At 48.1% G+C, this 12,652-nt stretch overlaps 1 protein-coding gene across 3 annotated transcripts; it reads right to left on the bottom strand.

The window, feature by feature from the left end:
- Positions 1-1,493: 1,493 nt before the first annotated feature.
- MLF1 (myeloid leukemia factor 1) lies at positions 1,494-12,442 on the bottom strand. Of its 3 annotated transcripts, none has more exons than XM_041405736.1 (8): positions 12,287-12,442; positions 7,783-7,957; positions 5,129-5,173; positions 4,259-4,348; positions 3,825-3,953; positions 2,233-2,392; positions 1,840-1,972; positions 1,494-1,687 (listed from the first exon to the last, which is right to left on the bottom strand). In XM_041405736.1, exons 1-8 carry the CDS (start codon positions 12,331-12,333, stop codon positions 1,585-1,587), a joined length of 882 nt encoding a protein of 293 aa, XP_041261670.1. In that variant the 5' UTR covers positions 12,334-12,442; the 3' UTR covers positions 1,494-1,584. The 3 variants fall into 3 exon arrangements, with proteins under 3 accessions (XP_041261670.1, XP_041261671.1, XP_041261672.1); XM_041405737.1 differs by lacking the exon at positions 12,287-12,442 and adding an exon at positions 8,882-9,043; XM_041405738.1 differs by lacking the exon at positions 5,129-5,173.
- Positions 12,443-12,652: the final 210 nt, after the last annotated feature.

The following is a 12,652-nucleotide window of genomic DNA, read 5'->3' as shown; positions in this document are numbered from 1 at the left end:
AAACATTGCTGCTGTTTATTATGAGAAGATTATCTCATAAATTAATTGCAGAATCCACCTTGTGGATGGAAAACGAGCCCCTGGGTTGAGCTCTGACTTTAAGGGGTGCCCAAGCTCCCCCGACCCCCACTGCTCATTAAACAGTTCAATTATTGCCATTAATATTGATCACATCAACTTATTGCCACTGGTGCTTCTCTAATTCAGGAAGAGACCACAAGCAAACAACTGTCCTTCCCTTTTCAGAAGTGCTGTTGACTGGGTTTGCACATTAATAAACATTAATTAAGTAAAATTAAATAACCTGGGGAAACTGTAGGAAGATTAAATATGATTTAGAGGCTTTTTGGCCAAACTAATATTACTCTTAACTTACTAAACCCTATTTTATCATCCAAACAGTACTTTTAAAGGCAACATTATCATGGAGCCTTGAATTTATGTAATGCTTTAATGTTACTAATTTATATTATTTCATTTACAGAAATTCTTTCTGCTACACCACAGGGATAATTCTGCATGGTACAACAGTACAGGGACTCAGCACCTGGACTCCCAGGTTTTTCCTGCTCTCAGACATTGCTGGTTCTTCTAAACTCCTACAAAATGTAGATTTAGGGTCATTCTACCCTCAGTAAAACACACAGAACACAGAAAGGAGAGGGGTTCCTCTATCCAGGGCTCTTTGGAACACAAAAAATGGTGAAATCATTCCAGTTAAACTCATTTCTCCCATCTATTTTTCCTATGAGTAACTCCTAGTTGCAGCTGATCTCAGGACACTGTTATTACCACAGGATAATTAATTAAACACTACAGACAATCCTCAAAATGGAAAATGATGGGCTAACTCCACAGGAAACAAAGGATCAGGAAAACAAAGTTGACAGTTCAGGCACAGGAAATGAGGTGCAAGCAACAGCTTATTAACATAAAAACTCTGATAAATGACACTACAGACAATCCTCAAAATGGAAAATGATGGGCTAACTCCACAGGAAACAAAGGATCAGGAAAACAAAGTTGACAGTTCAGGCACAGGAAATGAGGTGCAAGCACAACTTATTAACATAAAAACTCTGATAAAGTATTGTCATATTTCAGTACTCCCCCTCATTTTATGTTACACCAAGGTGAGTGTGGGGGTTCTGTAACAATTTATAATATGATTTTAAAGTAGTGCTTTACAGTGTATTCAAGTTCTTTTAATTAACCTAGAAAACCAGTAATCATTATTTCAGCAACCCAAAATAAAGGAAATTTGCTTTCTGTACAACTCAGAGTGGGAAGGAGCAGCTGCAGTACCAGGCTTAGTAAAGCCTGAGGTTGGTGCAGCTGGAGCACAACAGCTCTGCAAATCCAAGCTGGTTTTACCAGGCCTGGAGATGTTCCATAAAGTGCTTTTAGGCAGAAAGTTGTTGGGTTGGAGTTCACTGAGGAGCTGAGGACACTGAGAAGCAGGAGGAGCAAAGGCACAAAACACAGAGCAGAGATTGGTCACAAATCCAGGTGTATTTTATGGACACGAGCACTGAGCACCATCATCTACCCCAGGGAACCTCCATCCTCAGGGAATGGGGACAGTTACTTCCTGGAGCCCTTCAGGGGGAGAAGTGTTCCTTTCACACTGAGAGCCTCCAAGGAATCCCTGGGCACTCTGGATCCTAGAGCTCCAAGTGGCTTCTCTCTGGAAAAAACAACAACAACAACGCTCACAACCTCCGTGAAAACAGGAGGAATAAAACCTGCAGTTCCCCTTGGAGCATTGCTCCACAACTGGATTTTCCTTCTGCTGCTGGAATTTCCTTATCCTGCAGAACAGCAGGGAACTGTTTTTACCTTCTTGATCCACCTTCCCTGGGGCTGTTACGGACACTTCTGGGTCTTGAAGCCTCCACAGCTTCTCTGCTTCGGCAAGGCCTGAACTTCATGACCTCCTTCTGCCACTCCTCATCGAAGGTGCCAGCCTCAGCTGGAAAACAGACACATTTATTTGAAATGGTAATAAAGAGAGGAAAAACATTTAATGAGAATTAGGGGCTTTGGATAGTGATTTTAAACTTTGTAGTCCACAGTTCTGCGCATGGCCTGCCACTGTTTTTGGGATCTATAAAAGAGAATTTGGATTTGGAGACTTCAGTTAAAAAGTGCCTTTTAAGATATCTCCAGCTGGAACTTCCAAATCAGAGTGTGAAACAGTGTGAAGCCCATTAGCTGCCTAAAAAGACCTACATTCATCCATGTTGATGAATTCTTGGTTCATCTCCTCATCCCCAGTCCTGGAGTTCCTGGATTTTTTGATGACATGAGCCCGATCCTGGATGTGGTGACCAACAGCTATTTTTTCCAGGCCACTTTCAGAATCCTTCAGTGCTCTTCTTGTTTCTTTAACCTGTTTTTAAAAAAGGTAACTGAGTGTCCTTCCAACTAAAAATGAGACAGAGTTTACAGAATCCCAGGATGGTTTGTGTTGGAAGGATTCAAAGCCCATCCCGTGACACCCCTGCCCTGGCAGGGACACCTCCCCCTGCCCCAATGTCCAACCTGGCCTTGGGCACTGCCAGGGATCCAGGGGCAGCCCCAGCTTCCCTGGAAGAATTCCCTTCCCATCTCCCATCCAACCCTGCTCTCTGCAGTGGGAAGTCATTCCCACTTGTCCTGGCACTCCAGGCCCATGCAAAAGGTTAAATCTTCCCCCAACAGTTTTGTATCTTTCCTTTACACAAGTCAGGTCTTCCAGGCTTTTCCAATTCTCTCATTTCCTGTGTTGGCTGCAAACACACCAACCAACCCCAAATAAAGCCTGTTTTCCTTTGGCTGCCAGTGAGGAAGATGTAACAACACCTCAAGTTTTTTAACTGGGTATTAATTACTGGGGCAAAACCCCTCAGTTTAAAAATGCTACAGAGCCAAGTTTCCAACATTCTCCTTGGCAACAGAAAGAGCAACACCTGATGCCAAATTCCCAGCGTGAGGAACAACCAGTTACTGGGCTGTGGTGCTGACTGGCTTGGAAGGCAGGCTGGCCCTTATCAGTGTCCTGGGCTATTCTTAGAAGCCTTGTGATAACGGGTGTGCTGGAGCTGGGACACATTCCCAGCCAATCCTGCCCACGGCCTTTAGGGATCCTGTCTAGGCTTTCATGGGCCAGGTTCACATTCCCACTCCCAGTTCCCAGCAGGATTAGACACAACAGCTGCAAGGGAGCTGCAGCTCAGGGTTATGTAAGTGTCTGGCTGCTTTGAAGGCAGGGGTTACATAAATCAATGTCTCTCCTGGAGTTTAAGTGGACAAGGAAAAGGATTCATGACAGCAAAGAGAAGGGCACTGGAAAATTGCTGCTCTGTGCTGGGTTTTCCCAGCCTTGGATGGGTCTGTAATTTATTTTGGGGTGTACTTAAAGCACAGAATTACAGGGAGGGAATCAGACCTTGAATACAGAGCAGGGTTTGAGAGCCCTGTGTTTTCCTCAATCCCTAAATTTTCTTTGTGCAGTCAGGCTTTGCTCCCAGGGAACAGGGACAGGAGGAGAGGGAATGGCCTCAGGCTGAGCCAGGGGAACCCCAGGGTGGACACAGCAGGAATTTCCCCATGGAAAGGGTGAATAAACATTGGGAGGGGCTGCCCAGGGAGGTGTGGGGTGCCCATCCCTGGAGGTGCCCAAGGAATGCCTGGATGTGGCACAAGGTGGGGATCAGGCTCAATCCAAGCTCAGTGATGCCAGGATTCTGTAAATTCCAGGAGTAACTGCAGGAAAAGCAGCTGCAGACACTGCTTTGGTGTGGCTGCACCTGAATCCTGGGCTGGATCCCAGCATCACTCACCCCTCCTGGAGCCGTGCGGGTCTGGGCTGTGGCTTGGAAAACTTTGGGAGGTTCATCCCCCACTTTGGAATAGGTCATCATGGAGGAGGAGCTGAAACTGTGTCCCTCAGGCTGGATGGACAGGTCATCCTACAAACAAGGCACTCATTAGTGGAACTTAAAACTTGTGGGTAGGAGTTATTCCTTATTACTTTATTATGGAAAATATCCCTTCACAAAATTAACCCTCCTGGCACCACATAAAACTTCAGTTTCATCTTCAAAGAATAAAGAAAAATTATAAACACAATATAATCCGGGCAAAACCCCCTTTAATTCTTACTGTTTACTTGAGATTAGTTTCATTTTTCTTGGCATTATTTTCTGAGGCACATTTGAAATAACTGGCACTCTCCAGTGCAATAAATTTCAGAATGATTTTCTAAAGAACTCACAAATTTCCTCTGCATTTCCAGCATGCTGTTTCTCATGTCTGACATCATCCTGTCCATTGCAGAAAATGGATCCATTAACTGTGCATCCCACTAAAAAAAGGGAAACAAAAGACTCCAGTTAAAGCAGTCTCATCTCTCCCAGTCCTGAAGCTGGATTTCACATGCACTTTTAACTCAAAAAGCTTTTCAGACTGCACTTCACACACAGACAAGCCAAAATGCATCTTTTCAAAAGGAAATTGAGGGAGTTGAATGGATGGAAATATTGGGAAGATGAAAGTGGAAGATTTGTCACTCAGGTGTCAGACTGGCCACAAAATGAGTTTATTTAACAAAACTGTTCCTTGGATATTCAAATATCCAATTCTTTCACAAATGTGTTCCTAAACCTCACCAGCTTCTGCTCTGAAAGTCCTGTATGAAATTCATTTCCAGAGTTATGCACTTCAGTGTTGCAAAATTAAAGCTGCATTTGAGCTCAAAATCAAGTTAAATTAAAGGACAGAAAACCTTCAAGTTATTTTTTGAGTACAAGAAATTGGAATCCTCTGGGCAAGAGCCATGGATAGATGCTGGATATTTAACAGGCTATTCCAGCCCCCCAAGCCACAGCTGGAAACCACTCCAAGCCCATCTCCAGGGAGCAGTGGGTTTGTGCCACCCCCACAAAAGCATTCTCCAGCTGCAGCTTCCCCAGGGATCATCCCATCCATACCCAGAGGTTAGTGCCCCAGGAAGGATTTTTTTCCCTGGATTTTCTTATTCCCAAACTGCAAACAGCACCAAAAGCAGGATGCAAGCACAGAGCTCAGCTTCTGCCATGCTTTGGTTACACACAGCTTACACAGGAGCTACTCCAGGGATACTAACCCCTCTCCCAAAACCTGCAAATGGCATGAGGGAGAAGCTGGTGGCCTGCAAAAAAAAGGAGCAACATCTGGAATTTTTAGCAGGAACAGCAGAAATTACTTTTATATGAAGCAGATTACATGAAACATTTCCCATCTAACAAAATCACTCAGGAGGGCCTTGGTAATTAATGAATTAATCCCTGGGTATGTGGAAATAATATATTTATACTGATGACATGAGAAAATGATAACTGCCACCACATCTAATAAATATTGATAAGAGTGTGTGAAAAGCACTGCGAGGTTGGCAAACATTTGAACCCCACAAGAGCCTCAGTGCTGATTTCACACTTCAGGCCCCACCCTGCAGTGCTCCATTCCAGTCAGGCAGCACTGAAAGCTGATTAAATCAACAAATCATCAAATTATCCCACGGATACTGAGGACTTCTGCCTGGCAGGGCAGTGAGATCCTGGGAAGCACAGGGGTGTTTCCAGGAAAGCCAGACTGGAGAGTCAGATAAGGCCTGCAGACTCACGGGGTGCCAGAAGGACCCAGCCCTTGGCAGGAACTTTAATGGAAAAAGAAGGAATTCTCCAGTTCTGGAATAGCTTTGGGAACTCTTCAGGTTTCTGGCAGGACAGATTGGGCAGAGCTGTAAATAATAATATGTATTTTTTCTCTCAATATCAAGTCCTCACCAGTAAGAGTTATTGGGCATACAAAGCTTATAAACTCTGTTTTGTAACACTAAAATGCCACTAAAAGCTGTTAAACATTTGCTTGGTGCACAGGATAATCAGATATCCCAAAAAAAAACCCCAATTAACAGCCTCTCTTATTATGTTGTAGCTCATTCCTCCTGCCCTAAAAACTGAACTACAAACCTGCTGGAGAAAGGAAAAGCAGTTTTAAATTTGAATCCTACAGTGGCACTCCTTGAGCTGTCCCAACTAATTTGGTTCCTTTTAAAGCAGTTTTAGGCCTGCTGCAATTTAATTAAAGACACAGAATTACAACACTACTAATCAGTATCAGTAATTTGAATGAAGTGTATTTTGACATGATAGCAAAGCTCCACCTCTTCCTACATGAAAATGTAATTTTAAGGGTTTCAGTCCTTGGTGGAGCAGCAGTTTGAGATGCAAAACAACCAGTGCTGAGTCTGGTGTGACACCTGACAGCTCTTCAGTGACCAGGAGGAACATCAGGAGATCCTGGGAAGGGTTTGGCAGCTGTGGAATTCTTTTAACACAGAGCTCCTGCACCTGTAACTTTTGCTGCAGCCACAGATAAAGGGTTTGGGCCTCACCTCTGTCCCTCACTGCAGAACAGGGACACAACCCCTGAGCTGTGACAGGTTCTTGCTCTGATCTGCTTTAGGCACCACTGATCCAAGCCTAAGGATCAGCAGAGGAAAGCTGATGCCCAGTTTAGATGCAGTTTCTATATCTGCCAGGAATGGATGAGCAGGGGAAGGAATGTGCCAGCTCCCCTCTGGAGCTGCAGGTGACAGGCTCTGTTCCAGCTCTGGCCTGGCCAGCAGCCCCTGTCACCTGCTTCTTCTTCAACGGCCTCTGAAAATCCCGTGGGAAGCATGAAAGGAGCAGGGAGGCAGCTGCTGAGTATCTGCAGGGAAAGGAACCAGCTCCCAACGTTCATCCTCTATAAATACAGCTCTAGATAAGGGTCAGATATGATGGTCCTGCATGCCCAGAGCTGAAAAAACACTTCAATTAAACACAGACCATCAGTTTCACTGGGTAACACACAGAAATACTGAATTCCACACCAATTTCCCTGAGCTTTAGTTCTTACAGGTTTGTATCTGAGAGAATGTCCCAAATTCAGAGCATGAAGTGTTTATTCCCAGATGCAAAGCTGAAACAGGGTTTAAAATCCATGGATATTCCTTCCCGAGGTGGTGAAACCCAGGCTTGTGGAAATCAAACTGAAACAGCTGCACACAAGGGACTGAAATGCACAAATATATCATGGAATTGTGGAATGGGCTGGGTTGGAAGGGACCTGGAAAGAACCTGGCCTTGAACACTTTCAGGGATAGTGCAGCCACATCCAGGCACCTTTTAAAGTCAAGTTAACACGAAAAGGAAAAACCTGTGCAGAGAATGCAGGACACTCTTAGTGCCTTTCTCTAACAGAAACATCTAATGCATTACATTTATGAGAGCAAGCACTGGGTGAGTGATCAGTTTGTTCACTAAATGTCTGCTCAGCGATCTGTACAACCCAGCCGGATGTTCAGCAGAGATAAGGAACGCGCCATGAGGAACCTTCCCATTCCCGAGTGATGAGCAGCTGAAGCAGGCTCCAGGAGCAGAGGCAGCCCGATTCCCAGGGAATGCCCGATTCCCAGGGAATGCCCCTTTCCCAGGGAATGCCCCCTTCCCAGGGAATGCCCCTTTCCCAGGGAATGCCCTTTCCCAGGGAATGCCCGCTCCCCAGGGAATGCCCCTTTCCCAGGGAATGCCCCTTCCCCAGGGAATGCCCCTTCCCCAGGGAATGCCCGCTCCCCAGGGAATGCCCCTTCCCCAGGGAATGCCCCTTTCCCAGGGAATGCCCGCTCCCCAGGGAATGCCCCTTTCCCAGGAAATGCCCTTTCCCAGGAAATGCCCCTTTCCCAGGGAATGCCCGCTCCCCAGGGTCACTTACCCTGCGGGTGCCCCTCGTGGCCACCTGCGCGTCCTGCTGGGCCCTGCCGCCCGCTCTCCTCTCCGCCGGTGTCCCCCCTCCCTCCGGGAGGCTCAGGAAGGGATCCCGCCCAAAAGGCTCGGGGAAGTTCCTCATCATCTGCCTCATGTGCTCATGGTGGGCAGCAAAGGGATCCCTGCACGCCAGAGAGGCACTGCGTTATTCCAGCTGATAGGAAATGGCTCCAGGATAGTTCAGACTCTGATTTTTAATATTCCAGAGGGGTTTTTTAAGCCAAAAATTTTACTTTAATAGGACCCAACCGGGCGATCTCCCATTCCCAATAAACTCTGGCTTCCTCTTGCACTCCCATCTCTCAGGTTGGCTGTTTGAGATCTGTTTTCTCTCAGCTGCCCTCACTGCTCTCCTGGCTGTCCCTGTTCCTGTTCCTCATCTTCAGAAATATCCACCCTTGGCTGCACCTTTCACTCCAGCCTGTGTTTAATACCTGCCATAACCATAAATTGGCCCATATTTTATTTATCACCATTTCCACCTCCAACACCTGACATTAAAATAATTTCTTTTCAATTTTCCCCCTTCATATTCCAAAGTTTAGCACAGTCCTACTCACTGAACTCCTCATTTATCTTGCTGGCAGTTCCCATCCTAATTTTCCTTCTCCCTTTTTCTTTCGTCCCACATGCTTAAAAATACCCATTATCCTCTAAATTCAGGCCAGTTCCATCTCCTATAGTCACCCCCTGCTGCACCTGTGCCTTCCCTCTCCACAAATCCTGTCCCCACATCCCTCTCCTGTGCTTGGGAAGGAGATTCTCACTGGCTTTTTGTTTACCTCTTATTTTCCCTCTCCTCTGCCAAAAACCTACAGAACTCCCCTGGTATTCCCAAAGCTTGGCTTGCAAGGAGAACCTTGCTCAACTTCCCTAATTCTCTAAACTGGACAAGCCCTGATATTCCTAATTAAGGCCAAAAGAAGAGCAAAGCAGGAACTTTTCGGGAGGGCAGGGTATGAGCAGTGCTGCTGCCTGAGGGCCAGGCTGCAGATAATGAACACTTGCCACACAAATGAACACTTGCCACACAAATGAACACTTGCCACACAAATGACCCTGCTTTATTTCCTCCTTCCATCTCATCTTCCTCTTTGCCATCCCACTGAAAACACTTTATTACCGTGCACAGTCACTTCCCAGGCATGGTTATTTGGGTTTAATACACCTCATCCTCCTTCCCTCCCTCAATTCTGGCACTCCTCGCACCCCCCAGGACAGCACAGCCTTTCCTGGAACATCTCAGGAGGAAAAGCTCAGGATGCTCCTGACTTTTCCCTGCCCAGTTATCTCCCCAGCCCTTATCTCCAGCCCCCTGAACAGCAGCTCCCACATCACGTGGCTGCTTTGGTCTTGTGCCAAAGTCACACTTCATGTTTATTTTCTCCCCTTTCAAGTGAAAAAGACAAACACGAGGTTGGATTCATTTTGAAATAAGATTTTTTTTAACACAGAAATATCCCTTTATGCTATACCCAGACTTAAACTCAGCCCAGAAGAGACTTTTGAAGTGTTTTAGTGATGCCACGGAGCAGCCCCTGCTCTGCTCCCAGCCTTGGCTCCAGCCCTGGCTGCTAAAGAGCTCACCCAGGCCAGGATGAAGAACAGATGGAAAAAGTGCTGGCATGAGCCAAGGACAGGGAATCACACCAGCAGCACCTCGGGGTGTGCACAACTCCAGCAGATCCCAAACCCCAGAGAGGTTTGGTTACCACACACAAAGAGCTCCTTGGTTCCAGGGGCAGGGAAATCAGACACAAACTGAGGAATGGCAGGCTCAGGAACAGGAGGAAAGGCCCCCAGTTCCCGATTCCAGGGAGTCATTAATAGAAAGAATTCATGCTGTCAAGCTTCACAAGAAACATCCCAATTTTGGTATGATCTGGAGTAGGGTAAAACCAATGGAAAGGGAACAGAAAATCCATGTGGAAGACAAGGTTTCCAAGGAATTAAACCCTGGTGGTTCCAATGAGTGAAACCCGAGCCAGAATTCCAAGAGGAGGAGCTCACCCTGACAAACAGAGATGCACTGAGCAAGGCAGAGTCTCTGCAGGACACCTGCAGGATTTGAAGCTCCTTGCTCCAAGCACAGATTTTATGGGATGGCAGCAGGTGTAGGACACCCTAATTCAACAATTTTTGACTTAAATATGACCTTTTTTTTTGGGGGGGGAGATACTTTTGATGAGAAGGCTGTGATTTTTGTTATAGCATGGAAATGATGAGGAGAAAGTGAGGGGTTCACAGGGCTTTGCACACCAAACCTGTGCCCTTCACATACTGAACACTAAATTATTTTTAAAATTAAATTCTGGATGGAGACAAACAATCAGTACATTTATTCTTCCAGCACTCTGCAGTAACAGAATTTTGTCTAATATAATTAACCTGACCCTCACCTGACATGAAACATGCAAGTGTAACATTACTGCTTACTTCAGTGCATGAAAAATCAGTCCTAGAACAATAAATCCCACTTATTACTTCTGTAAACTGTACTTGGTATTAGATGTGTTTCTTTTTATTAGATATTAGATGGAAATATTTGGTTTTTATTTCCCCACTCAGGAAGTTATCAGCTGCAGATTCCCTCTGGAGAGAGCACCTGGCACAACAAACTGCAGAGAATGAAATGCAGAGTGTGCAGCTGGCAGGGCAAACACAGCTCCTGCACCTGGGCAGGGTTTCAGGGATGGAGCCCAGCACCTTTGGGTGAGTGACTGCTGCTTCCCTGGGACAGCTGCTCCCACAGGGGCTCCAGCCCAGGCACTATTTCCAGTTCAGCCCCAAACTCTCTCCTTATGAGGCAGCTGGAGCCCATTATGACTCTATTTTGGAGGCTAATCTTATCTGAGGTGATCAGCTCATTTCCTCCACTGTATGCAAAGCAGCCTGACAGGACAGTGCTGACAAAATGAGTCTCAATTTCCAGCTCATCTTTCACACACACTCCCTGCCTCCACCTCCTGCAGTCCTTGTGGCTACAATAACAAGGAACAAATTAATAAATAAGCAAATGTTATTTCAAACAAGACATAATTTCTGTTGTTACTTTAATTTCATGCAGAGGATTTGCACAGGGAAGTTTCCTGCATAGAACTCATGAGCTGTTATAACAGCAGGAATATTCCTAGAAACCAAGAGTGCTAATCTGTGTGGCACAGCTTTGGGAATTCTCCTGGAATGTGCTGCAGCTCAGCAGGAGATTCTCCTTTAAGCAGCCCCAGCCAGAGCTCCCAGTAACCAGGAGATCCAGACAACAAACCACATCACAGGGCCTGCTGCTCCCTTCCTCACCCACCCCTTATCCTGGCTGCTGATGGAATTCCTGAGATTTTTTTCAAAGATTTAAAATAATTATTGAGGCTCCTCAGCGTGCTCTGATCCCATTTTCATTCACTACAAATCACAGTTTCTGACCAAAGACAGAAATGGGGCCAGAGCAGGTAATTCAGCAGCCCTGGCTGAGGGGAGAAGCATTTGCATCACTCACTACTTATATTTAGATTCCTGCGGCAAAAGAAGATTCCCACAGGGAATAAACTGGGCTCAGACTTGAAATCACAGACAGGAGCCACCACTCTGCTCATGGCGTGCAAACAGAACCACAGAATGGTTTGGGTTGGAAAGAACCTTACAGATGGTCCTGTTCCACCCCTGCCACGGGCAGGGACACCTCCACCTCCCCAGGCTGCTCCAAACCCTCTCCAAGCTCCAACAATTCCAGGGATGTGGCAGCCACAGCTTCTCCGGACAACCCGTGCCTCACAGGGGATAAAAACCCAAACTGCCAAGGTAAATAAAGCAGCACCGTCCCCTCGGGAAACGAGCACAAGGAGACAATTTGCCATCAGTGCCCTCACACACACGTCGGCAAAGTTTTAATTGAAGGACACCCGGTGCTCTGAGCGGGGCTGGCACTGGGAAGAGCTCAGAGACAGCCTGCGGCCAAGGGATTAATTAAACCCGCACATAAACCCGGGTGAGCTGCGCTGCTCAGAACCCGCACTCAGGGCACTGAGGAGCAAACACGCTCCAGAGTCTCCAGCCACGGGGGTGCAGATCTCCTCGGTGCGAAAGGCGGGTTAAACCCTGCCCTGCTGAGAGGGGAGGCAAACGCAAGTCTCGGCTGTTGAACCTCGTTTAACCCCGGCCCGGCTTCAGGGGGGCTGGGGCGGTACCGGCGGGACCCACGGGCGGTCCAACAGCCCCGACAGCGGCTCCTGCACCGGCACCGACCCTGTAACCCTCCCTGGTAGCGATACCTGCCCCGGTCCCTTTCACCGGCACCGACCCCCGCGGCTGCCTCAGCCAACGGTCGGTCCCACACGGCCACCCCGCCCGCCCGTTCACACCCCGCACCGGCCCGTCGGAGCCCACCGCCGCCTCCGCTCGCTCTCGGCCGGTCCCCCTCCGCCCCTCCGCTTACGGCACAGCCGCCCGGCCCTCACCTGAAGAAGGGATCGTCCTCGAAGCACCTCCCGAGCCCCCCGAACATGGCGGCGGCCGCTCCGCTCTGCGCGCCCCCGGCCCCGCGCGGCCCCTCCTCACCGCGCCGCTCCGCCCCGCCCGCGCACGTGACCTCCACCGGCCGTTCCCATTGGTCGGCGCGCCGCGAGGGGGCGGGGCTTCTCCGCACGCCGCCGTTGCCGTGGCGACCGCGGGGCCGCCGCTCCAGGAGGGCCCCGGGAATCGGGAAAGTTCTGGAAATTCGGGAAATGCGGGAAAGAATCGCGGGAATCGCGGCCTCGCCGCTCCTCCCCAGCCCCGCTCTGCCTCGGGCTGCGCGCCGCTCCTGGGGAGTGCGCTGCGAGGCG

This window comes from Onychostruthus taczanowskii, unplaced genomic scaffold (genome assembly GCF_017590055.1).
Source record: "Onychostruthus taczanowskii isolate IOZ18803 unplaced genomic scaffold, ASM1759005v1 scaffold24, whole genome shotgun sequence".
Classification (NCBI taxonomy): domain Eukaryota; kingdom Metazoa; phylum Chordata; class Aves; order Passeriformes; family Passeridae; genus Onychostruthus; species Onychostruthus taczanowskii.
This window is presented reverse-complemented; position numbering and strand designations above follow the sequence as displayed.

Bases quoted from the DNA above. Each gene is read 5' to 3' on its own strand.
- MLF1 (XM_041405736.1), bottom strand. From the start codon at position 12,333: ATGTTCGGGGGGCTCGGGAGGTGCTTCGAGGACGATCCCTTCTTCAG. The intron at 3,954-4,258 runs GTGAGTTCTTTA...CCTTGTTTGTAG, and splicing joins TGGAAATGCAGAGGAAATTT to GATGACCTGTCCATCCAGCC. The intron at 1,973-2,232 runs GTAGGTCTTTTT...TCTGTTTTCCAG, and splicing joins ATTCATCAACATGGATGAAT to CTGAGGCTGGCACCTTCGAT.